Below are 22,119 nucleotides of genomic sequence, written 5' to 3'. Positions count from 1 at the left end.
GGCTCATTTCCTTCCCTTTCCTTTGGCATCAGAAGATTTTGTTTCCTTCCCTTGGTCTTTACACACATACCCACCGCATAACTCTCAGCAGAGGCCCTTTTGGCCAGCTGAAATGAGTCTTGGGCGGCGTTTGCGAGATACCCCCTCCTTGCGTTATTTTCAGAAATGATTCGGCCTGAGGCAATCAGGAGTGAGGCACAGGTACAATGGAAAACGGCAAGTAGGCAAGAAAAAAAAATAGTGTTGGAACAGAGTGGTTGAGATCACTCCCATGTTTTGAGTTGAGATTACTGAGGTATAGCAAAGCTTTTGAGTTGCTTGCTATCACCTCGAAAGAGCTGTTCAGGTGGCCCGAACTGGGTCGTACGTATTCAAATCAAACTCCATTGTCTTCATCTCTTGCTCAGATGGCTACTTTATGTGATGATGATGCGCTGATATGTCATTGTTGATAACACAATAAGAAGGGACTTTGCTTCGGTACGTGAAGTACAACTAGATTTTATTTCTAACGGAAATACAGTCGTGTTCAAACTACATACTGACGACCCCAAACTCTGCATGCCACTACTAATTGAACCCTTCATTAAACTCTCGTACCCCGCCCAAAAAGCCACCTACTCCCAGCTATGTAGGTAGTATTTACCACCAAGACAGGTTGAACAGAAGAAGAGAGAGAAAGAAAAGAAAGAAAGAAAAAGAGCAAGGAGAGGAAAGAAGAAAGGAGAAGCGAAGAATCGTAAGAGAGAAGAAGAAGGAAACCATCCACCCATGATACTGAGCTTTTCCAGCAAAAGAAAATAGAAGCGATAGAAGGGGTAAGCAGTCGGTCTATACTACTGACGCTTGAAGCATGGGGGAAGCGTCTGGAACAGTGTTACATGCTTACATGCTTTTTGAGAGAAAAGATACAAGGGCGTTTGGAAAACTTGGCAAAGGCCCAACCCATTAAGCAGTCTCGATGGAGCTCCCATTGCTCTTCTCGTATGAATCAAAGTTGACCAACCTCGGTCCCGAAATGATCCTCCTACGCCTGTTTGGCACGCCGGCAGTACGCTCAGCCGGCGGCTTAAACAATTGCGAACCACACAGCGCAGGATGAAAGAAATTCAACCCCACGACGGAAACGACAATCATGACGCCCTCAAACGCGATGAAAAGATCCTGGCGCGCCATCAGGGGGCCCGTCCACCCGCCGCTGAGCTCAATGACGCGAAAGACGCAGCGGATGAAGATACAGACGGTCGACACCACGAGGGCGCCCAGGAAGCCCTTGAAGCGCGAGGAGCGGCGGAGGCGGACCATGTCCGGGTGGTTGTCGAGGGCGCAGGAGAGGTTGGGGAGGTGGGCGTGGCGGGAGGCGCGGTAGGTGCGCAGGGCGAAGTCGGCGGCGACGAGCATGAAGGCGAACATGGTAAAGACTTGGAAGGCGAGGCCTGCGATCATGACGGTGTCGCCTTTTGCGGTGGGGAGGTCGCGTTTGGAGGCGACGGAGGCGAGGGCGCCGCCTACGGCTTGGAGGGCGAGGGAGATTAGGTCGCAGGGGATGAACTGGGTTTGTTAGCTTCCTCTCTCTCTCTCTCTCAGTGTCTTGATAAAGAGAGTTCCTTACGATCCTGGTGTACCATTTCGGCGGGATCCTCGAGTTCTTGGGCCCAAACGCTGTGACGATCCGCCGCAGACAGAGATAGATGCCCGCGGCGAGGAACGCCGGACCGACAGTCAAACAGCAAACCTGCACCAAGAAAGGATTCTCGTTCCACTGGTTCTTCCAGCTGAAGATGCGTCCCGAGTATCCAATCATCTCGGACACGATCCCCAGCATCATGGCGACGCTAAACAGGTTCGCCCGACGCGTGCGGTACATGGTATACGCGAACCCGCAAAACGACAGGAAAAACAGGACGAGAAAGACGACGTTTGCAGCCAAGGAGACGCGGTACGAGTAGAAGGAGATGACGCCTTCCTGGCAGTACTCGAGGTCGGGCTTGAGGAAGCAGAAGGCGGGGAGCCAGGGTGCAAAGTCGATTTTGAGCTGTTTGATGACGGCTTCGGGAGGGGGGTTTTCTACGCTGTAGCCCGTGGAGGCGAAGATGTGATTCAGGATGCGGTCTGGGTCGATGGTTGAGGGGTCTTTGTGGGCGTCTTGGACGATTTTCATCATTTTGTCGTAGTCCATCTTGGGCTGGGTTGGCCGCGGTGCTTGCGGTGTGTGATGAGGGGGAGATGGATGAGGTGGATGGACAAGGAGGGGGGGGAAGGGAAAGGGGCAATGGGCAGGTTGGGGCTTCAATGTCCTTTCAATGGCAGAAGAAGACAAGGGGAATGATGGCAAAACTCTCCGAGAGAGAAAACATAGCGAGAAAGAAGAGGGAAAGAGCCGGGAGGTATGATATACTTACAGCCCCTCAGGGTAGACGGGAACAATATTCTTCGTGGGGAGACAGAAGACATGATTGAGCTCATCTTGGGAGCAGTTGACCTTGGAGTTAGGTCAAGGGCAAATCACAACTTCACGCGGGGCAAACGCTCCCCGTTCCAGGTCCTCATCACTTTTACCTGGTCCATCGACCGACATACGAGGGACCCTTTCGGTGCCATCTCGTTCGACTTTCACAACGTTTGGGGTCTAGACACTCACACATGGCGCGGCTCGCCATGCAGGGGAAAGACTTAAAAGTCGGGGGGATAGAAATGAAATGCCTGTGAGGTCGAGCAGGCAAAAGCACACTGCATGTTGAACAATTCGCTCATCGTAATGCTTTAGGTAGCTCCGTCATCTATGACAGTTCGTGGCGCCCCGAATAATTGAACCCGTATTGATTCGGGCTGAAAACAGTTCTCCGGTATTTACCCACACTCCCATCAGGTGGAAGAATGTCTCGAGAATCTTCTATCGAGAACGAGACTTGCCGCCGGCTTGGAACTGGGTCTGTTCGAATCACTCAATAAGTGCCGTAACAGATGCCGTCCTTCTCGCCACAGTTACATCCGTGATCAACAATACAAGTAAGCTTAATCGTCAAATCGCTTCAAGTAACCAGGGGTGGGGAGGTTACAAGGGTGTTCGTCCAAACTCTCCTAGTCTCGAGCTTAATCCAATTTCCTACATAGTTCTCCGTAATCCACAAGGTAACTGATTCTATCGGCCCGCAACCCAGATACACTTTTGCCAGGTGAGGGGGAGCTCCCGATCGGTGAGCACGTGCAGAGGTTGCATCAAATAATGAGCAGGAAAGCTTTGACACTTTGTTCGATTATTGAAATGCGCGTCTTCACTTATTGAGTACAGACGTGATCGAAGGGCCTCAGAAATGATAGAGGCAAGTAAAACACCGTGAATCAGTTCGCCGTCTGGTCCAATCAGGACGAGTCCCAGTGAATAGATAACACTACGAAAGATGTGCTGTTTTGCCGCCTTAATCCAATCCATATCCTACACCTCCGAAGCCCTTGGCATTCAAGGCCTATGGCGCAACCGTCACGCGCTTCTTCTTTTTCCCACCGGTCTTGCTCTCATCAGGAAGCCCCTTGGGATCAATGGGGTTCTTTGTGACCACACCGCCCAAGGCCTTACTCGTTCCGAGACTGATACCCCGTCCCTCGCGCATACTATCCAGGCTCAGGTGGCTGCCTCCGCTTCCGCGCCGAACGCCGATGCCCTTGAGCTTGGACGTTGGAGACTCGCGATGGCTCAACGAGCTGTCCGGTCGCTCTTCGCCTTCGGCCGCGCGGCTGGATGGCCTATCTGGAGAGGGTGACGGCGACTCGTCGTCGGCTGCAACTTGGGAGTATGGAGTACGCAGGCGGGTGGTGTTATACGGGGAAGGGATCCCAGAAGGACGGTCACGGGTCTTGTTTTGGGAAGTCGGTCTCTCCACAGTCTCGACACCGTTGCCATTTCGGCCCTCATCCACAGTATTGGAGGCTTCGCTGGCAGAGACATCGCCAGAAACATCGCTATCTCTATAAGCGTGTCTCTTGTATGCGTTCCCGGAGCCCATAAGACTCTCTTGTCTTGCCAGCTGGTAGCGGTCGTATTCCTCCTTGGTATGTTGGGCATCGGTGAAACTGTCGAGAGCATCGAAAACGTGAGGGAACACCTGGACATTGTTGTCTTTACCCCATAAGAAGTCGAGGTGCTCATAATGAGGGATCTCTGTGGCTATTGTCTGGGTTGGGAGCTCCTTGAGCATCACTTTGATGTCGACTAACGAATCGCTACCACCGTAAACAAGAACGATAGGCGTCTTGATGTTCCGTGTGGGGTATTTGGCGACCTTGGTGTACTTGCTAGAAGAGCTTATCGACATAGGTTGGTGGACATCGTCATCGTACATTTGGAACGACTTGTTCCGGATGATCTGGAACCAGTGAACCACACTCTTTGTGCTGGTGAAGGAGTACAGATGAGGGTACGCCGCAAGCTTTTGGCTGAGTGTGATGTTTTTCGTCTGCCAATTGAACAAAAAGGAAAGACCCATATCGATGACTCTAACAAAGATGGGCGGGTAAAGAATGGACTGCCACATGGTGGCGGAGCTGAGGATGGATCGACGGCCGAAGAGAAGGAACAGAACCTGAGGTGAGGCTTTGATCAGAGCGTCGACGATTCCGTTGGAAAGACCTGCTGGCGACATGGCCGGGGCCAAGGCAATGAAGACATTGACCTGCTGGTTGAGCTTGGGATGGATAGCAAGGGTAGCAAAGGCCTGGGCGGTTCCCTGAGAGAAGCCAATGTACGACAAGCTCTCCTGCGAAGTTGTCTCCAGGATGTACGAGATGCTGTCCGGGATATCGTGGAAGGCGAATTCGTCGATGGAAAAGTTCCAAAAATCAGTCGACTTGGGCGAGTGATGCACCGACTTCTTGGAGTACTTGTTGCCACGGTTGTTGCCAAACTACACGGATAGTCAGCAAAGGCGCGCTCAAGTTATCACAAGGCGAAGCACCGACCCAAACATCATAGCCCTTCTCGACGAGCACAAAAGGAAGACATCGCTGCTCATCGGTCAAGCAGACCCACACCTCGGAGTTCATGAGCAGTCCATGGTGTAGATACAAGACCTTCTTCTTCAGACTTCCCGGTCCGCTGTTGATCTTTTGTTCCTCCTCGCCCTTCTTCCATGCCAGGCGGTGCAGACCGAGCAGGTACCCATCCTTGGTCTGGAGGACATGCTCTTCAGCTTCATATCCGTACAGGCGGCAAAGATCCACAAAGTCGGAGGCGTCTCGCACGGAGGTGGAGATGGCTGCGCGGCATCACTAACGGTTAGCGCAATGTGAACCACACAAAGGTAGGCTGGAACAGCCGCCAGACGAGAGACGAACATTTCTTTTTTTGCTCGGCGCGCTTCTGTTCCGGAGTCGAATATCGGTTAAATAAGCGACGGGAAGCTCTATAGAAGAGCGAGATGAGCGGCGAAGCTGTAGGTAGATCGAATTAGCTAGCTTGGACGCCACCGCTCGGAGGGAGGCGCATTTCGTACGCAGAGCCAAGGTTAGGATACGGATGATAGCCTCGAGCCCGACAAGTAGGAAGGACCCCACTAGAGCTACATATTCGACGCTGCGCAATGCCGTTAGTGCCAGGCCAAGTCTTATTCGCGAGTTGCGCTGCATTGAAGAGGGAGCTCGAGCGAGGGAACGAGGGGAAAGGCCAGGAAAGGGAGGAAAGGGAGAGAAAGGAAGGACGAGAAAACCGCAAATACGGGCAGAAGACATCTCTTACATGTTCAATCGCCCAATGAAAGGGATAGCCATGGTGGTTGCGCAATTGGAACGAGATTAATCTAACGTAGAAGCCGTGGCGCGGCAGGAACGAGTATGTCTAAGAGAGAAAGAAGAAGAAAAGGTTGCAAGGGGATCTCAAGCCATTATCGCTGAATGCGCAGACGACAAAAAGCTTAAGTGATTTGACTACTGCGTAGTTTCTCGACTGGCAATTGCTGGACGCAAGAATGTGTGTCAGCGGAACGAATGTGGAAGTGAGTGGTCCGCGGTGTGTGGGAAGTCTGAGGTTTCTAGAGGGAAGAAGATGTGCAAGGTGAACGAACCTAAGGTACTACCACTAGTAAGGTGAGGTATCCGTACCTTGAGTGATGTCACATGTGAGGATGGAAGGCATCCCATCTGGGCGGGAAGCTCCCAAAAAGGTCCAGGTTCAAGGTCACAGCACACCTTCCCGACTTCTCCCACGCGGCGCCACGACTCCTTGGGCCTCCTTGGCCCCTCTTGTGCTCCCCAAATCATTCCAATCAACAGATCTGACAGTGTGTCAGTGGCAGGGACGCTGGCGTGTGAGCACGCGGTTGGACGGAGGAGCCCGCATCCTTGCCAACTTGCTCCCCCAAAGTGGGGTTTTCTTATTGAAGGACTGCAGGGACATCCAACTCTAGCGGCCCTGCTCTTGCCTCTGCGACTCTCGCACCTTGCAGCACACCGCTGCACAAAGGTGGGTCTTATCCTTCCCACTTTGGCCAATCACAGCTATCATGTTTTTTTTCCCTTCTTCCCCGGGGCCCGGGGGACCGCTCATCGCAAACTTGAAGCTCCGACAAGCGACAGCTCCCAAATAGTCGCACCACTTCCGTGTACTCGTCTCTAAGGTACCGAGGGAATGCCAAACCACCATCACCATGCCTAGCTCTTGCAAAGAACTGCGTACGCTCTCCCTTATCCTCCCACTCATTCCGCGACTAGACGGCATACTGACCCTTTTCCCCAGGCGAGGCTCTCGCGCAATGCCTCCAGGAATCCGAGTGCGTCATGGTCCAGCGCAACAGCGCCTCCGACTGCCTCCGATCGCCCCTCGTCGAGGGCCTCCCCACAAAGTGCCAGCAGCTGAAAAAGGGTTTCGGCGAGTGCAAGCGCGGCATGGTCGACATGCGCAAGCGCTTCCGCGGCAACATGCCCGTCAACTACAAGACCATGAACGACGCCGAGAGCGGCAAGGGCTACCAGCTCTACGCCGGACGACCGGCCTTTGCCGGCGGCAGGGGCGAGACAGACGGCAACGAACCCGCGCCTAGGGACTGGCGCGAGGTCGAGAACGAGCAGTACCGCAAGGAGCAGGAGGCCGCGCAGAAGAAGTGATATGCTGAGGGCAAGAGAGGCAAAAAGAAGAGTCAATAAGAGGGGGAAAGGAGGGTGACCGCTGACAGGCGCGGTTGTGGGATACAATACTTGTACAAACTATGTGTATGATCTGAAGAGCGAGGCATAGGGAGGCGTCATGGCGTTCTCAAAACATACAAAAACGATGGCCCTGTTTAGGACAGGCCCGAGCTGCATCTTCTTGGGTCCTCACACGACGAACCACGAGGCAAAGCATGCTCATGTATTCGAAAGGAATTGTAAGATTCGCACGGCCATAGAACTTCTCCACTAAGAAGATTGGAAACCAGAGCATCTGATTATGATGAAATATGAATCTAATACTACGGGACATAATCAGCAGTACAGTCGCAAGCATTCCGAGCAAACCCGTACCGTCTCATCGGTGCGACTCACCCTGGGACTGTGTTATCTTCTGAACTTCGCTGCTTCAACCGATGAGAGGGTCAGGGAGACTCAGCCCAAACTTCCGATGAGTGAATGCTGTGTCAAGTCTTACCTATAGCATGGCCCAGATCTTAGTATCAGCCCCTCTTCGCTCGGCATGAGAGATACATCGTCGGCATCACCGCTAACAGACCGGTTTCCCTTAGTACGTGGGCAAGGCAGCCGAGTCTCAGGGGAGTCTCAGAAATAGAGAGAACGAAAAAAAGAGTTCACCCCTCCCGGTGCTGAACTGGGGGCTACATCTCTTGGTGCTCATGCTGGGAAATTTAATAGTGCTCATTCCGGGATTCGAACTCGTGATACTCGTATGCGCTAAGCCTGTCGTCGAGTAGGCTGGTTGGCGATTTTAATTGTTGACCATGAACCACTCCACCACCCAGTCAGTTTGACCTGACCAACCGACCTAGGAAGGCGCCTGCTGTGCTGGTGATAGGAATGGACTTGAAGGGGTATATATGGGCTTCCCATGTATTCCATCATGTGTGTATTCGGGGCAGGTCATTTTACCACCCTCTCGGCTCACTCATGAATGAATCACTTAGATATATGCCGTTAATCTGACCATCGGTACTTGGAGAGGCTCACGCTTTGCAAACTCAGTTTACGTGCCTCAGCGCAGTTCAATGTGTACTAATATGGCTACAACTACCAACTCCTATCACGAAACATGTAGGCGTGGGCTCTTTTCTCAATAACACAAAGGTGCCTAGGACTACGCAGCGCCCATCCCTTGGAATCATCTTCAGTATGGACGGAAGTACTTATCAGGCGAAGCTGACCGAGTCTACTTCCTTTTTCACGTATACTGTAACTTCTGAAACTTGGTTACGGAAGAAGATATCATTAGCAATATAGAGTTGGGCTTGGACAGTTCAATTGAAATCGCCTTTGACACAGTCATCAAGAAATCTTGTTACGTATGCAAGAATTGGAGGCACATCTACTTCCGCAAGGACAGTTGACTCTACATTTTATCTACAGTCAAATGATCACGGAACGGGACCCTTGTTGAGAAAACAGCAGGTGCGATGAATTAAGATTATATTATCAGGCTAGTTCGGTTGCCCTTAGAAATTAATCCTTCCGTACCCCATCGGATCTCGCATCTGATCGTCGAGAGCTTCCTCCATATATCCGTCATATTACGGCCCCATTAATCGTGTGAATTCATCTCCACAGCCCCGTGCCCCGGATTATCCCCTCTCCACAGATCATCTCCATTAAATCGTTCCAGTCTGGTTGGTCGATACTCTCACAAGAGCACCATAATCCCTCGCACCAACGAAAAGGTCCAGACTTTGCAAGGGACCCTCCACGCAATTTCGGACCCGCGCCAAATCACTCCCGTGTAAAGACGGACTTAACGACGCGGGCCCATCCCGAGCGCTTCAGCGGGCTTGCCCAACTCTCGGCGTTATGATGGGCTGACATGAAAAAAATAAGAAAAAGAAAAGGTTGGCGCCCCCTTCCCGCTCTGTCACTCTCCTCCTTCTCTAGCCCGTCCTTATCTCACAGAGAGACCAGGCCAGGCGAGTCAGGACGGAAGCCCACCAACCTTCTCAGCCCTGTTCTCTATCTCGACGAAGAGACCAAGCCCAGGTGAGGCAGGCAGGGGACGTATAGGATCGAGCGAGAAGGGAAGAAAATAAAGAAAAAGCGCCGTCGCTTCAGGCTCACGCGGCTCTCTCCAGCGGACTCTCGTCATCCGCGGCCAGCCGCGCCGGGGTGTTCATAGTTGTGTCGCACGTTATCCCCGGCGCGTGGACTCTTTCGGACGGATTCATCGACGCTTCAGGCCCATGCGGATGCCTCCCAGCGGGTTATTGTAAAAAGAGTTGTTTTGAAGAATTCGGTTCTCGACTGGACTTCGGCTGGCGTCCCACTACCGCGTACACAGGAAAATCGATTGAAAAAAAAGTTTGCTCTACGCTTCCGAGATCAAGTCTCACCTAGAAGGGAGACGACCTGGCCAGCGGAACAAAGGAAGAAAGGTGCACTCCTGGCCTGCTGGACGTCGCAGCATGACTGTAGGCTTGTGATCGTGGCTTGGTTGGCGGTCATGGCGGCGGAACAAGGGAGGCGAGTTGAGACGATGTGGAAAGAAGAAACGCAGGAATCTTTGGATGAGTTTGGCTGAAGAGACTCGGCTACGTGGCGAATTCTGTGAACGAGGGTAGAATTGCGCTGAAGAGAAAAGAAGAGGAAAAGACCGGTAGAGATGAAGGACGGACGAAGACTGCTTTATAGAGAGCGTGAGACAGTGTAAGTCATGTCAATTTGATATCCAATGTGATAAAAAGGTGGAGTTGAAGTTGAGAAAAGGTTTGGGGCGGTAAAGGTGGAGGGGTCAAGCCGCGCATTCGGTGTGATCTGCAGCCGTGACACCCCTCCACCAGGGAAAAGGGCGCTAGCGAGCGTTGGTCCGCCTTGTTCCGGGGCTCGGAGGTACCTCACCTTGGGCGGTGCTCACCTCCACTGGGCCACGTCCCTACGGATGGGTAGGTACCTAGGTGGGCTGCGGGCACTTTGGCCCCTCCTTGCTGCCCCTCCAACCCCCCGGGCAGTTTCCAGCTTGAAGGGGACGTGGAAACGTCTCAACCTGCCCACCCCTTCCCTTTCCCACTCCAAGGACTAAAACCCACGGAAACCTGTGACAATCTCACCCTCGTCCATCAACGGTCCAAACCCCTCGGTGAAACTACGAGCGACTCGCAAATTCTCCCAAGAACTCGATGGCCTGATGTCTGAAACCTGATTCTGCAAATCGTCGATCCGTCACCCTCATACATCGCCGGGCTGCCCGTCTGCCAAGAGCACCACGCAATCAAGCTTACCTCACTCTATCTACCGAAGTCTTACTCGCTTGCGGCTTTGCATCGTCACTCCGCTTACCTTACCTCACCGAACCCCTGTCGTCCAATTGCTTACAGTCTTACCCACGACGCTCGTCTCGGCGTCCTTGTCGTCTCGTCAACTTCTCAACCGGCGACAGCGGGGCAGATAGCGTGTCAAAAGACGCAACTTCAGCTTGTTGCCAATCTTTAACCTTATTCAGGGTTTCTTGGCAGGCACATTTCATCCCTCCTTCCGACGACAAAGCCGGGTCTGGAATTTGGGCAGAACACCAACGCCATAGACAGAGCAGGCTAAAATCGTGCTGCCGACTCTTCGAGCAATTCATCCTGCCTCGGGTAAACCTTCGTCGAGGCTGCAGGTTGCGTCAACAGAGGAAGCAAACGGACGGGCATTAAGCCACTGTGAGAAACCAACCAGTGTTTCCAAGTCCGACAAGCATCCTCGAAACACCCAGAAACTGAGGGAAACCACCCATCAAGATGGCCCCGACTATCATACAGTGGATCCTGGATACACGGCATCTATGGCCGGAAGCCGCTGAAACGAAGCAACTCGAACAAGCCGTACGTACTGCACCCCGTTCTTGATCGAATCTGCATTGCCGTTTGCCCGTTGCCCCATGCCCGTTTCGCGGCTCTGTATTATTCAAACATGTCCCGGCGAACCATTCCAAAACTGCTCATCCCAAGTCGTCACCCCTCCCTCCCTTTTCTATGCAACAGCAACTTCGAATTTCGAAGCTCCCCTGCCCCCTGCGTGTCATTTACTCCTGGAACAAAGGCGACCTTCATAGTGGAAGACAGAAGGAAAAAAAGAAACCGAGAAACAAACTGACACGAAACTGAACCCGCTGATTAGGCATCCCGAGCTTTCGCACTCCTCAGCGCCGATGAGCGTAAAGCCGTACTAAAGTACTACCACGTTCGCGACGCGAAGCTGTCTCTGGGTTCGCACCTCCTGAAACGTTACGCCATCAGTCGCTTCTGCGGCGTCCCCTGGCACGATGCCACTGCCATCCGCGACGAGCGCACCAAGCCCATCTTTCGCACCGCTGACGGCACCAGCCCGCTGAGCTTCAACGTGAGCCACCAGGCAGGGCTGATCGCCATGTTCGCGGTCCACGGCTACGATGTCGCCACGAGGGGCCCCGTCGACGTGGGCGTCGACATCGTCTGCACCTCGGAACGCCGCACCAGGGACCATGGTATGCTGACCAAGGAGGGCTGGCCCAAGTTCGTCGAAGTCCACGCCGACGTGCTCTCGCCCATCGAGGCCAACTTCCTCAAGTGGCAGGTCCTGGCGGCGATCCCGCCGGGGTTGAAACCGGGCGCCTCGCTCGAGGACGCGGCCGACTTCAAGCTGCGGTGCTTTTACGCGCTGTGGTGTCTGCGGGAGGCGTACGTCAAGATGACGGGCGAGGCGCTCCTCGCACCCTGGCTGGGGGATTTGCAGTTCAAAAAGTTCCGGCCGCCGACGCCTGCGGAGAGTTTTGGTGCCGAAGGCGAGGCGGTCGCGGATCATGAGATTATGTTCAAGGGGGCCAAGGTGGAGGATGCGAATGTCTCCCTGAGGGCCCTGGGTCCGGACTACATGACTTGCTCTGCTGTCCGGACGCCGGAGCACAAGGAGGATGGATTGGCCTTCGAGCTGGGGCCGTACAAGATGCTGGATATAGACGAGGTGCTCGCTTTCGGAGAGGAGTACCAGTAATTCATTATTCATACTTTGCTTGTATATTTGTTCTTATATAGATGTTTGTAGATCTGTCTCATGATTGAGGCTGATGACTTTGCATAATATAGCACTGGATATGAGCAATCTCACACTTGGATGATTCTCAGGAGACCTTTATTGCCTCGTATCTAGGCTATCTGTCTTTTCTCCCCTTCTTCTGACGGAGCGAATTGGAGTCTGCCTGTTATCGGATAGGTTCGAGCTCTCTTAGAATTCTTTGAATCAGCTTCCAATTTCAATTCGTTGTGTGTCGTCTTGAGCGACTGTTGCTTGTTCAAGACCGCATTCTTCCCATCCGCTCACATCGTCAATCACGGGATTGTCCTCCAAAACAGCCCGACATTTGCCCTGCACAACAATGATCACAACACGCATTTCATTCAGCATAGAAATCTGAGGTCCAGGAAGCCTCTAAGGATCTTAGTTCACCAGAGGCCAAGATTCATAAAACTCCTTTGATGTCCTGTAAGCATAAGTGCTAATCTACTTGCATCCAACCATCACAGAACCAAGTGTAAAAGCAGTGTTGAGACTATCGTGCATTCATAATCGTAGGAATGTCTTGCATTCACTCCCCCCGGGACATGAACCATGCTAGGTCTCCAAATGTCTTTTGCAGTTGCAGGAACCTTGGTTTGCTCTCTCTCTCTCTTTAATCTTAGGTATTTATAAAATGTGCGCCCTCGCAGATGATGTGTCGTGATTGGAACTCCGAAGTGTCCTCTCTTGTCGTGTGCTTCATGTAGTTGCTCTGCCGCTGAGTCCTTGCCGATGCATCGAGCCAAGCTGCTGTCCGTCTCGTTCCTCTGCAACTCACACTCCTGGATCCGGTATCTGGTTGCCTTTGCTCTGACTAGACGTTTCTTGTCTCTCGAGAGGTGTTCGATTGCCGCTGGTCCTTCGAGGAGGAACTCTCACGAAGGAAATAGACCTTCAACGCTATTTTCCTGAACGGATTCGTTGTAACTTTGAAACGAATACGTTGAACGAGAGGATGACAAGGTGACGGCAGAAAACATAAATTGGGCAGTTCTTGTTCACCCGTTAGGTATTAGGAAGATATCGTGCTTATATCCGTATTGGGCAAGTGTAACCAAGTTCAAGGGCGGCGGTGAACTGGGTCCTTCATTGCGTGCTTTCTTTTTCGAATGGCCGCGTTTATACTACACCTTTTTATTCATTCGATTATCTATCTTGTAGCTGCTTGCTCGGGCGGAAGGCGGTACTCAGTCAGCTCCTCAGTATGAGTGGAGGCCCTCGCCAGCTCAATGAAACTAATCTTCTTGATTTTCCCTCCTACAAAGCTCATGATCACGAACTGATCTTATCAACGGCGATGATAGGCGCGACGCCACCTTATAAGGTTGGATGTGTACCCAACCGACTTTACACTGTCCCTCAAGGTAATGATAGCTCGCCACCATGGTATCGGAGACACCCCGTTGCCGTCATAAAAGAACGATGCCACCGCTTCGAGGCACTGATGTGTGACGCATTCCAACACCCGCTCATATACACGTCACACATTCGTTACCTCTTTACTTTTGTCAAAGCCAAAGCAAACCACTATAGGCTGCCGCAACAGTTTCACACTATGTCTTACCTCAATTATTTCCTTAATGTCTTCATCGATACATTCGTCGATTCCGTCATCAGCGACCTCGCCGATATCTTCGTCAACGCCTTGTTTGGCAAGTAAAGTATGGTTGAGTTGGGATCCACAAGCAATGAGCAACTGTATAGAGTCGCTCATAACGGATGGGTGTCTTGACGTCTCTTGTTCTCGGCCTTCTCAAATACTCGATACACCCAAACGACCCCCGAACCAGTCTCCAAGATCCAGCATCAACATAGGTTCGCCAGCGCAAGTTCAGGCCGATACGAACTCAGGTCCCATACCCACTTCACCTTCAACCAACTGCTCGCCTCCTCCCCTTCCTCTGGGATCTCCCCAAACGCCTCGACAGGAAACAACCAAAACCCAAGCGCCGGTCTCGGCGCCGCAGCCAACGCCTCGGGCCCATCAAACTCAGGCCGCTTAGCCTGCAACCCCGACGCCGTCGAGAAACATCCCGCCGGTCTCTCGCCGCCGGCACGTCCTCCGGCCGCGGGAGTGTCCCACCCGTGAAACCACCACTGCAGCTCAAGCCACCGAAAGTCCTCCTCATGGAGGACCCTCGCCGCATCCTCGCGGGTGCGAATGGAACCCTCCTCGCTCGAGGCGTACATGATACGGACGTCCAGATCTCGGTCCTGACCTCTGTTTGCCACGTCCTCGGGCCGTACGCCAGCATCACGAAGAAGCTTCCGCCAGCCGAGGGGGCCTTCCCTCGGATCATACACGCTCCCGCCAATCTTTTCAAGATCCCGCACGATGCCGACCCTTGGATCCGGTAGCGGTGCGTCGAAGAAGGTGAAGTTGGGAAACACGGGGACGCCGTAGTTGAAGACGTGGACGCGCCTCCAGTCCAGCACGTTGAGGGCGCGGGCGCCGCGCGGTGTGCATTTGAACCAGAGGCTTTTGAGGTTTTTTGCGGCGGTGGCTCTGAAGGCGTCTAGGGAGGGGCCTTCGGCGAAGGTGTGCTTGAGTGGCGATGGGTTGTGGGTTGATGTCCGGTAGTCGGATCCTTCCACGACTAGGTGCTGGAGACCGCGGCCTTTGGGGTCGTAGGCGCGGAGATCGTGGATGAAGTCGAAGAAGATAGTGTGGGCTTTTCCATGGGAGACTCGGAGGTAATCCCAGTCCAGGTTGAGTCGGATGGTGGATATTGTTTCGCTATGTTTGTCACGTCTAAATCGGCATGGTAGTTGCGTTGAATAGAACGATAATACGGCGTCTCGTGCTTCCCTGTTCACTCTCGTGAGATCGGGCAACAGGGACCGTTGCGTCTCGATGATGGCCTTGTAGTGGTACCCAGAAATTCGACGACCCAGACTATTAATGAGAGTATCAGTTTCGTCGACAATGCGTTCATCTTCTTGTCTCTGCTCCTTTCCTTTTTCAAGGATGATATGTATCATCCGATGACGCTGCAACGCATGCTTCCAAATTAGAAGACGAATTTCTATCGGAAACTGTTGGAATAATACAAAGCTGGCATCTTTGGTTATTGCAGAGTCTGGATTGAATAGCTCAAGGTGCGGCCGCCTCGGCATCGTCGTCTCCATCTCAATGTCTTGATCGGACCATGGTCTTCATGAGTTCCGGAGAGTCGAGACTCGACGACCTAGACACTGGTTACACAACAGAAATGGACATGAGGCTTTAAATTCCTGACGTAAGGTCGGGCAGGAATGCGGAGGCAGTGGATGTGGCGTTCAACGATGTCTCAAATCGTCGAGGCGCAGCTGTCATTTTGGGGTATGGTCATCTACGTCTTCCCCGATTGGGAAATTCGATGAAGTGATGTAGTTGCGATATGTCACGGAATCCACTCCGGTCGCTGTCGCGGACTCACACTTCTGCCGCTGGCTGGCCAGAATCGTTCCTGGGAAGATGTCATAGAAAATTTCGAAGTCGGCAGTAGGCTGTTGCAGCAAATGGTCAAGGCCGACTTTGTCCAAGGTAGGAATACTGTCGACTGATGCTCCCAGGGTACCCAAAAGCGTAGCCGCGGGTTCGTCGTGTTGGATTTCCTTGAACCTCGTCTCTGGCCATTGGGGAGCTCTGTTCTATTGAATATTGAGAAAACTAAGATCTTGGTCGGTGGCTGGCGGCAGGCAGCAGCTATAAGAGTGTTTGATTCGGCGATGATGTTGATAATGCCAGACTGGATTGGTAGGTAATGTTAGACTGGCCATCCTGGTGTTTTATCACACTAACTGCACAGCTGCTGAGCGACTTTCATCCACCATATTTACCTCTTTGTTGTTGATTTCCTCGATCTCCTTGTTGTGATCATCCTAGTATGCGTTGGTAGTGTCGATCCACTCATTCGTGGGAGACTGGACGGGATCTGTCATACAGAATCGCAATTCACGTATCGATATCCTGGGCTTGAACTAGACTATAAGTGCCGCAGTGCGTTAATAGGTGTCACATGCATATTCGACGAAGAACAGGCTACAAACAGGCAAGGACGTCCCGTACTTTTTGTCTGAGTAGTCAGTCATTTGCTAACACCTTGGTACGCGAGATGGAAAAAACCATGCTGGAAAGCCCAGGGACCGAAACTTCGATTCACCCTCTTCAGTGGCAGTTATGCAAGAAATGGGCAAGAGCCAGATGGCTACTGACGTTGAATTTATACCTCTTGGCTACCAGCCCTCTGCGGCAGACTAAATCCGCAACCCAGGACCCTCAAGCTTCTTCCACACCTTTTCCGCATTCTCAGCCAGCCTGGGCAAAACAACACCAACACCACTAGGCGGCTCAGCCCGATATAAAGGAACCACGCGCGTAGCCCCCTTGGAAACCTCCAGAATCGTCCCGTTACCGTACTCTGGATTCTCGCACAACTCAAGCATGCCCCTTGCAACCTCCTCCGGCTCGAGGAACAGCTCGACGCCCTCGCCCTGCGTCATGTGCTTCTTTCCCGGGTCCTCCGACCACATTGGAGTCTGTGTCTTCTCGTCAGCAACAGTCTATTTGAGCAACCCGCACATGAGAGTGTAGACATTGACATAGAATACTACTCACCATCACGGCCCCAGGCGCAACAGCACTACACCGAATTCCCAACCGGTCCCTCATCCCCGCCATACACCTCACAAAGCCGTGAAGACCATGCTTGCTCGCAATATATAACGGCGACCCGATCCCCGCCGCGTGCCCCGCGATACTACTCACGTGCACCAAACACCCTCTTTTCCCCTCCTGCGTCCAGTACCCGATCGCAAGCTGGCTCAGCCGGATTGGATGCGTCAGATTCACGTCCAGAACGGCGTACGTTCCCGGCTCCGCGTCCGCCGCGTCTCTTGATTCACTGTCCGGGTTCGTTCCTGTCTTCGGAGGGTGCCAGAAGGAGCTCCATGCTGGTTCGAAGAGACCCGCGCCGGGGACAACGATGTCGATTTGGGGGAAGGAGGAGAGAGCGCTGGACCAGAGACGGGATAGGGAGGGCCAAGATGCGACGTTCGTTTCTTGGAAGAGGGCTGAGGGGCGGTCGCTTTTGTTTTTGTTGTTGTAGGTGTTACTGCCGGGTTGGGGGTGAGGGTATTGCTCTAGGAGCTTTTGTGCTTCGTGGCGGAGGGCGAGGTCGCCTATTATGACGGAGCAGCCCTTTTCCAGGAGTAATCTTGCAAAGGCGAGGTTTATGCCTGTGAGGTGTTAGTATACCGGTGGTCCCGGGAGGAGCGTTGATGTCGGAGGAGTGGGTTAGGAGAGGGATGACCTGATCCTGCGCCGGTGATGACTGCGTATTTTCCTGCCACGGACAGAGACATGGTGCCGACAGCCCTTATAGTTGGTGAAGCTGAGGTATCGTGTAAAAGTCTGACAGAAGGTGAAGTTGTCACAGCAGAAAAATTAGGGCACCTGTCATATCGAGTGATCAAACAGCCGTGCCAAGGTGTCTCAATGGGGTCACACATTGCCCGCTCGACTCTGCAGCCTCTGAGGATGCCGCCACTGACGGGTACCATCACCCGGTGCAACCATTCAACCTGTATCTGGAAAAGGACTGCATGTTGTCGGATTGGTACATGGCTTGAGGGGTCACTGGATGTTGGCGTGGGGGGTAGTTGTCCATTAGAAGAAACCCCACCTGTTCATACAGATTTGGCATGTGTACAGAGCTTTGGGGTGTCGTTAATGTCACAATGCGACACAAATACAAGGTACCGGTACCAAAATGAACAGAGAGCGGGACAGTTGTAAAGTACACCATTGGTGCTAGCCTACCACCAGGAACTAAATCCAACCCTCACCCCGTCTTGGACCCCCTTTCCTCATCAGGAACCCGTCTAGATGTCTCATTCGACGCAACCAAACCCTCCCGGCGCCGATCATTCTCGTCGTCCTCCGGCTTTCCCTCCCGCGTCGCCCATCCATCAACGTACCGTAACGTCTGCCGGCTCCAAACCTTGTTCATAAAGAACAACCGCACGGGCACCAGAATAATGATAATGATGGGAAACCCGGGTGCGGCAACAGTCAACGTGACACCAAAGACGATGCCCGTGAGCACGATCTGCGCGATCGTGTAGCAATGAATCCCTATCCAACTAGCGCCGTGAGGCAAGGCAGGCAGCTCCGAAATGGGCGTCAGAAGGTGCCAGATCCTCGTGAGGATCGGGTTCACAGACAGCGATTGGAAACCCATGAACATGAAGAGGCCCGCTAGGACCGAAGTCGGCGTGAAACCCAGCACGTGCTGAAAGGGCGGCGAGACGAAGAGCAGGATACCTGCCGCCTGGAGGAAGGCCGAGTATCGCTGCTCGTGGACGCGCTGGACGGGTTTCGCGGGGGGGCCCTCGCCGGGCCCTTCCTCCTCGGCTTCTTCGTCGACGGGCGGCGGGTCCTCGTAGACGGTGTACATAAGCGACTCGGAGTGGAGCGGCGCCTGCGGAAGGAGTCCGTTGGCGGGCGGGATGCCGAGGATGCCGCACATGATTGTCGTGATGCCCAGGAGCATGACGTCCCACGCGTACCCGCCGGGCTTCTGGGTACCGTACCTCTTGGCTGTGCAGATAATGCTACTGATCTCGTGGTCAAAGTAGAAGAGGACGGTTATGATGATGCCGGGGACGATGGCGATGAAGATCCAGCCGATGGGAAGTTTCCAGAACTCGACGAAAAAGTACTCGCGGCTCGGTGACGACGGCCGGAACGACTTTGAGACCTCGAGCCTGTTGTGGTCGAGGGCCGCCAGGTCGCCGACGTACGGCATGCCGATGAAGAAGACGATGGAGATGGCGGCGGCGTACTCGGTCAGGCCCATGCGGATGTACCGGTGGAACAGCGGCTTCCACGACACGGCCGTCGAGAGGGCGATGGCGAGGAGACAGGTGCCCGCGGCGCCGATGATGGAGTAGAGGAAGGCGGCGAGGGAGACGGCTGCTTTGGTGCGCTGGAGCTCCCTGATGGCCTTGTGGAAGTAGATTACGCTGTTGAGGAGGGAGAAGATGTCGGCGCTGAAGTCGGTGACGTATTGCATGGTGTAGTCGTGGGCGTTGAAGATGGCCAGGAGGAAGTGCATCCAGCCCGAGTGAATCAGGGACCAGGCCATGAAGGGCAGGAAAGGGATCTGTCCGTAATTAGTTTGCTGGTCATATTGTATTCTTCTGAAAGATGATACACCTTGAATGAATTCTCGCATAGTGTGTAAATGTTCTCCGCCAACACTGAGAACGGCCCCGTAACACCAAGAATCGTCAATGGTTGAGCTGAGAACCTGCGGAAAATGTGTTAGACGATGATGTCTCAGGGTAATGAAACTCTCAGGCGAACAAGATAACTCACAAGGCAAAGATAATGCCGCAAAGCCCAGTACTAAACACCACCTCAATCGTGCCCCACGACTCCCCAGTCAAAACATACAAGTCGCTCGCGAACGTGATGCCGGGCAAGATATTGGTGAAAAAGACGTACACCGCGCTCGCCAGGACAAGCTGATTGAACACGGTCCAGTCAGAGAGGTACCTCAATCTGAAGTTGCCAAAGTCCTCCTTCAGCAGCCTGAATGGCCTCAACTTGCCATCTCTCTTCATGTAGCCACGCCATCTGTGGTTGTTCCTGTTGCTGGTGTCATTGTCACTGCTGTGTCGTCCACTTCGGCGCCTTTCTGAGCCCGTATCGTGGACCGAAACTTCATCAGGGCCTTCTGCTTTTTCAGTAGACCTCCTCCCTGCTTTATCGCTGATGAGACCGTGCGACTCGCGGACCGGCGTTATGACATCGTCCTGGTGTCGAAGTGATGTGGCCGAGGGTGGTCCGCGGTCATTGTCTGGCCCCGCGGGCGTAAGATTTGGTGGCATGTGGGAGGGGGCTTTTACGACTATCAACACAGAACGAGCCTGTGTGCAGTCGTCAGACACACGAGAGATGGCAACCCAATGCGCTGGTAATGAGAAAAAATGTGCTATGGCGATCTACACGATATAGAAGTAATCATGTACATGATTTTGAAAGCCCAGAAATAGATAGGAACCGAAGGTTGGTACTGGAAATAGACAAGAAACACTCGACAAAAGCCAGAACGGTTAAACGGCAGAGGCGTAAAGAACTCAAAACACTACAAGATACCGCTAATGCAAACCTTTGCTCATCCCAACGAACTCCATCTTGCAGCCCAAGGTCCATGGATTCCCTTGACTCGAACAAGTTCTCCCAAGCACCTTGACCAGGGCTTCTCAAAAAAGAGAAGGTTCGGGCCCCGTTTCGACAAATCGACATCCCACCATTCCCCACGTGCTCATTGGCCAGTCTTGGCAGACCATGACCCCACTGACAGCCAAGGGTACGTAGTGCGCCCGGTCTAAGCTGGGATAGCTCTCGAGGCTGACGTCATGGCTCGTCGGCGTCGGGGCCAGTAGGTTGCCCCTCCTCCCTTTCCAGGGATCATCTAAAGCCACAGCCAATCAGAAGATACGACCGCTGCGAGGCTATCGGACAATCGGCGCCAGGCTGAAGAAATTTCGACACGAACCAACCTTCATTGCTCCGAAATTATCAGCTTCAACCACCTGCAAACGTCAGCCCCTCCCTCCCACCACCGAGCACTTCTTCCAAGGAAGTCATTTGCTCTCCCCCAACGATGAAAAGGTGATCGCAAGGAACGGATCCTTAGCACAAGGGTGCCCAAATATCCCCCCCAACCCCCGTCCCCGTCCCAACCCCCACAACCCCGGCGATGCTGCTCCCGACCGCCGCACGCCGGAGCGCAACCACGGCCGCCACCGCCGCCTTCGCGCCCCGCCTCCGCTTCGACGTCTCCGAATCCATCCCCCGCTCCTACTACCTAGGCCACCACCACGCCGCCCTCCGCGAAATCTCCTCCCGCCTCTCCGACGTCGGCCTCGTCCTCGAGTGCCGCGACTACCGCGTACCCCTAACCAGCTGGAACCCCGTCCTTGACCGCGCCATCGCCGGCCGCGAGCGCATCGTCGTCTACACCCACCGCGACCTCGGCGCCGACAGCCCCGCCTCAGTAGAACAAGCCCTCCGCCGCTTCCACAATGGTACAGGTCGCTCTGCCACCGGCGGCGGTAACACCTCCACGACCCGGCAGCGCGTTGTCTTCTGGCGCAAAGACGACCCCGCCACCACGAAACAACTCCTCTCCGAAATCCGCAGCGTCGCTCGCTCAGTCGACAGCCTAACCGGCATGCGCGCCCTCGTCGTCGGCATGCCCAACGTAGGCAAAAGCACCCTCCTCAACAAGCTCCGCGTCCACGGCATGCACAAGAAACAATCCGTCGCAAAAGTCGGCGCACAACCGGGAGTGACGCGCAAGCTCTCCTCCCCCGTGCGCATCCTCGACTCCGAGACCAGCAGCGCCGGCGACAGCAACGACACCATGGGCCTAGGCGAAGGCGTCTTCGTCCTCGACACGCCCGGCGTCTTCATGCCCTTCGTCTCCGAAGCCGAAAGCATGGTCAAGCTCGCCCTCGCCGGCTCCGTAAAAGACGACCGCATCCCCATGGAGATCCTCGCCGACTACCTCCTCTACCGCCTCAACCTCGTCGACCCGGGTGCCTACGCCAGGTACTCCGAGCCCACGAACGAGGTCAACGAGTTTCTGACGGGCGTCGCCCGCAGGACGGGCAAGCTCAAGAGCGGAGGGGAGGCCAACGCCGACAGCGCCGCCGACTGGATCGTCAAGCAGTGGAGGGTCGGGAACTTGGGCAAGTTTGTGCTCGACGACATCACCGACGAGGCCTTTAAGGACAAGGAGCTGGCGAGGGAAGGGCAGGGCCCGCTCAGCATGAATCAGGCGCGGAGAAAGGAAAAGGAGGCGAGGAAAGAGCGGGCAATGAACAAGAGCAAAGCGGTTTAAGGGGCACAAAAAGTGAGTAGTAGTAAAA

General features: G+C 53.9%; 7 protein-coding genes across 7 annotated transcripts; 3 read left to right on the top strand and 4 right to left on the bottom strand.

The window, feature by feature from the left end:
• Positions 1 to 948: 948 nt before the first annotated feature.
• On the bottom strand, positions 949 to 2,179 carry CPAR01_10616 (RTA1 like protein; the record flags this gene model as incomplete). The annotated part of the gene is made up of 2 exons (XM_060494876.1): positions 949 to 1,551; positions 1,613 to 2,179. The coding sequence occupies 2 exons, from the start codon at positions 2,177 to 2,179 to the stop codon at positions 949 to 951; spliced, it is 1,170 nt and encodes a 389-aa protein (XP_060347058.1).
• A 1,288-nt stretch (positions 2,180 to 3,467) lies between these two features.
• Positions 3,468 to 5,763, bottom strand: CPAR01_10615 (ab-hydrolase associated lipase region; the record flags this gene model as incomplete). Its single annotated transcript, XM_060494875.1, has 5 exons — positions 3,468 to 4,901; positions 4,957 to 5,252; positions 5,332 to 5,427; positions 5,490 to 5,569; positions 5,732 to 5,763. The coding sequence occupies 5 exons, from the start codon at positions 5,761 to 5,763 to the stop codon at positions 3,468 to 3,470; spliced, it is 1,938 nt and encodes a 645-aa protein (XP_060347057.1).
• An 875-nt stretch (positions 5,764 to 6,638) lies between these two features.
• Positions 6,639 to 7,095, top strand: CPAR01_10614 (uncharacterized protein; the record flags this gene model as incomplete). Its single annotated transcript, XM_060494874.1, has 2 exons — positions 6,639 to 6,663; positions 6,728 to 7,095. The coding sequence occupies 2 exons, from the start codon at positions 6,639 to 6,641 to the stop codon at positions 7,093 to 7,095; spliced, it is 393 nt and encodes a 130-aa protein (XP_060347056.1).
• Positions 7,096 to 10,898: 3,803 nt separating this feature from the next.
• On the top strand, positions 10,899 to 12,129 carry CPAR01_10613 (phosphopantetheinyl transferase; the record flags this gene model as incomplete). The annotated part of the gene is made up of 2 exons (XM_060494873.1): positions 10,899 to 10,982; positions 11,278 to 12,129. 2 exons carry the CDS (start codon positions 10,899 to 10,901, stop codon positions 12,127 to 12,129), a joined length of 936 nt encoding a protein of 311 aa, XP_060347055.1.
• A 1,869-nt stretch (positions 12,130 to 13,998) lies between these two features.
• On the bottom strand, positions 13,999 to 15,174 carry CPAR01_10612 (uncharacterized protein; the record flags this gene model as incomplete). The annotated part of the gene is made up of 1 exon (XM_060494872.1): positions 13,999 to 15,174. One exon carries the CDS (start codon positions 15,172 to 15,174, stop codon positions 13,999 to 14,001), a length of 1,176 nt encoding a protein of 391 aa, XP_060347054.1.
• A 1,257-nt stretch (positions 15,175 to 16,431) lies between these two features.
• Positions 16,432 to 20,184, bottom strand: CPAR01_10611 (uncharacterized protein; the record flags this gene model as incomplete). The annotated part of the gene is made up of 7 exons (XM_060494871.1): positions 16,432 to 16,737; positions 16,793 to 16,817; positions 17,043 to 17,412; positions 17,487 to 17,587; positions 18,022 to 19,340; positions 19,394 to 19,487; positions 19,556 to 20,184. Coding segments are annotated over 7 exons (2,844 nt in total), but the record flags the coding sequence as incomplete, so codon positions are not given.
• A 761-nt stretch (positions 20,185 to 20,945) lies between these two features.
• On the top strand, positions 20,946 to 22,091 carry CPAR01_10610 (uncharacterized protein; the record flags this gene model as incomplete). Its single annotated transcript, XM_060494870.1, has 1 exon — positions 20,946 to 22,091. The coding sequence occupies one exon, from the start codon at positions 20,946 to 20,948 to the stop codon at positions 22,089 to 22,091; it is 1,146 nt and encodes a 381-aa protein (XP_060347052.1).
• Between the last annotated feature and the right edge of the window lie 28 nt (positions 22,092 to 22,119).

Source organism: Colletotrichum paranaense (assembly GCF_030867605.1).
Source record: "Colletotrichum paranaense strain IMI 384185 chromosome Unknown Scaffold_8.1, whole genome shotgun sequence".
Lineage (NCBI taxonomy): Eukaryota > Fungi > Ascomycota > Sordariomycetes > Glomerellales > Glomerellaceae > Colletotrichum > Colletotrichum paranaense.
This window is presented reverse-complemented; position numbering and strand designations above follow the sequence as displayed.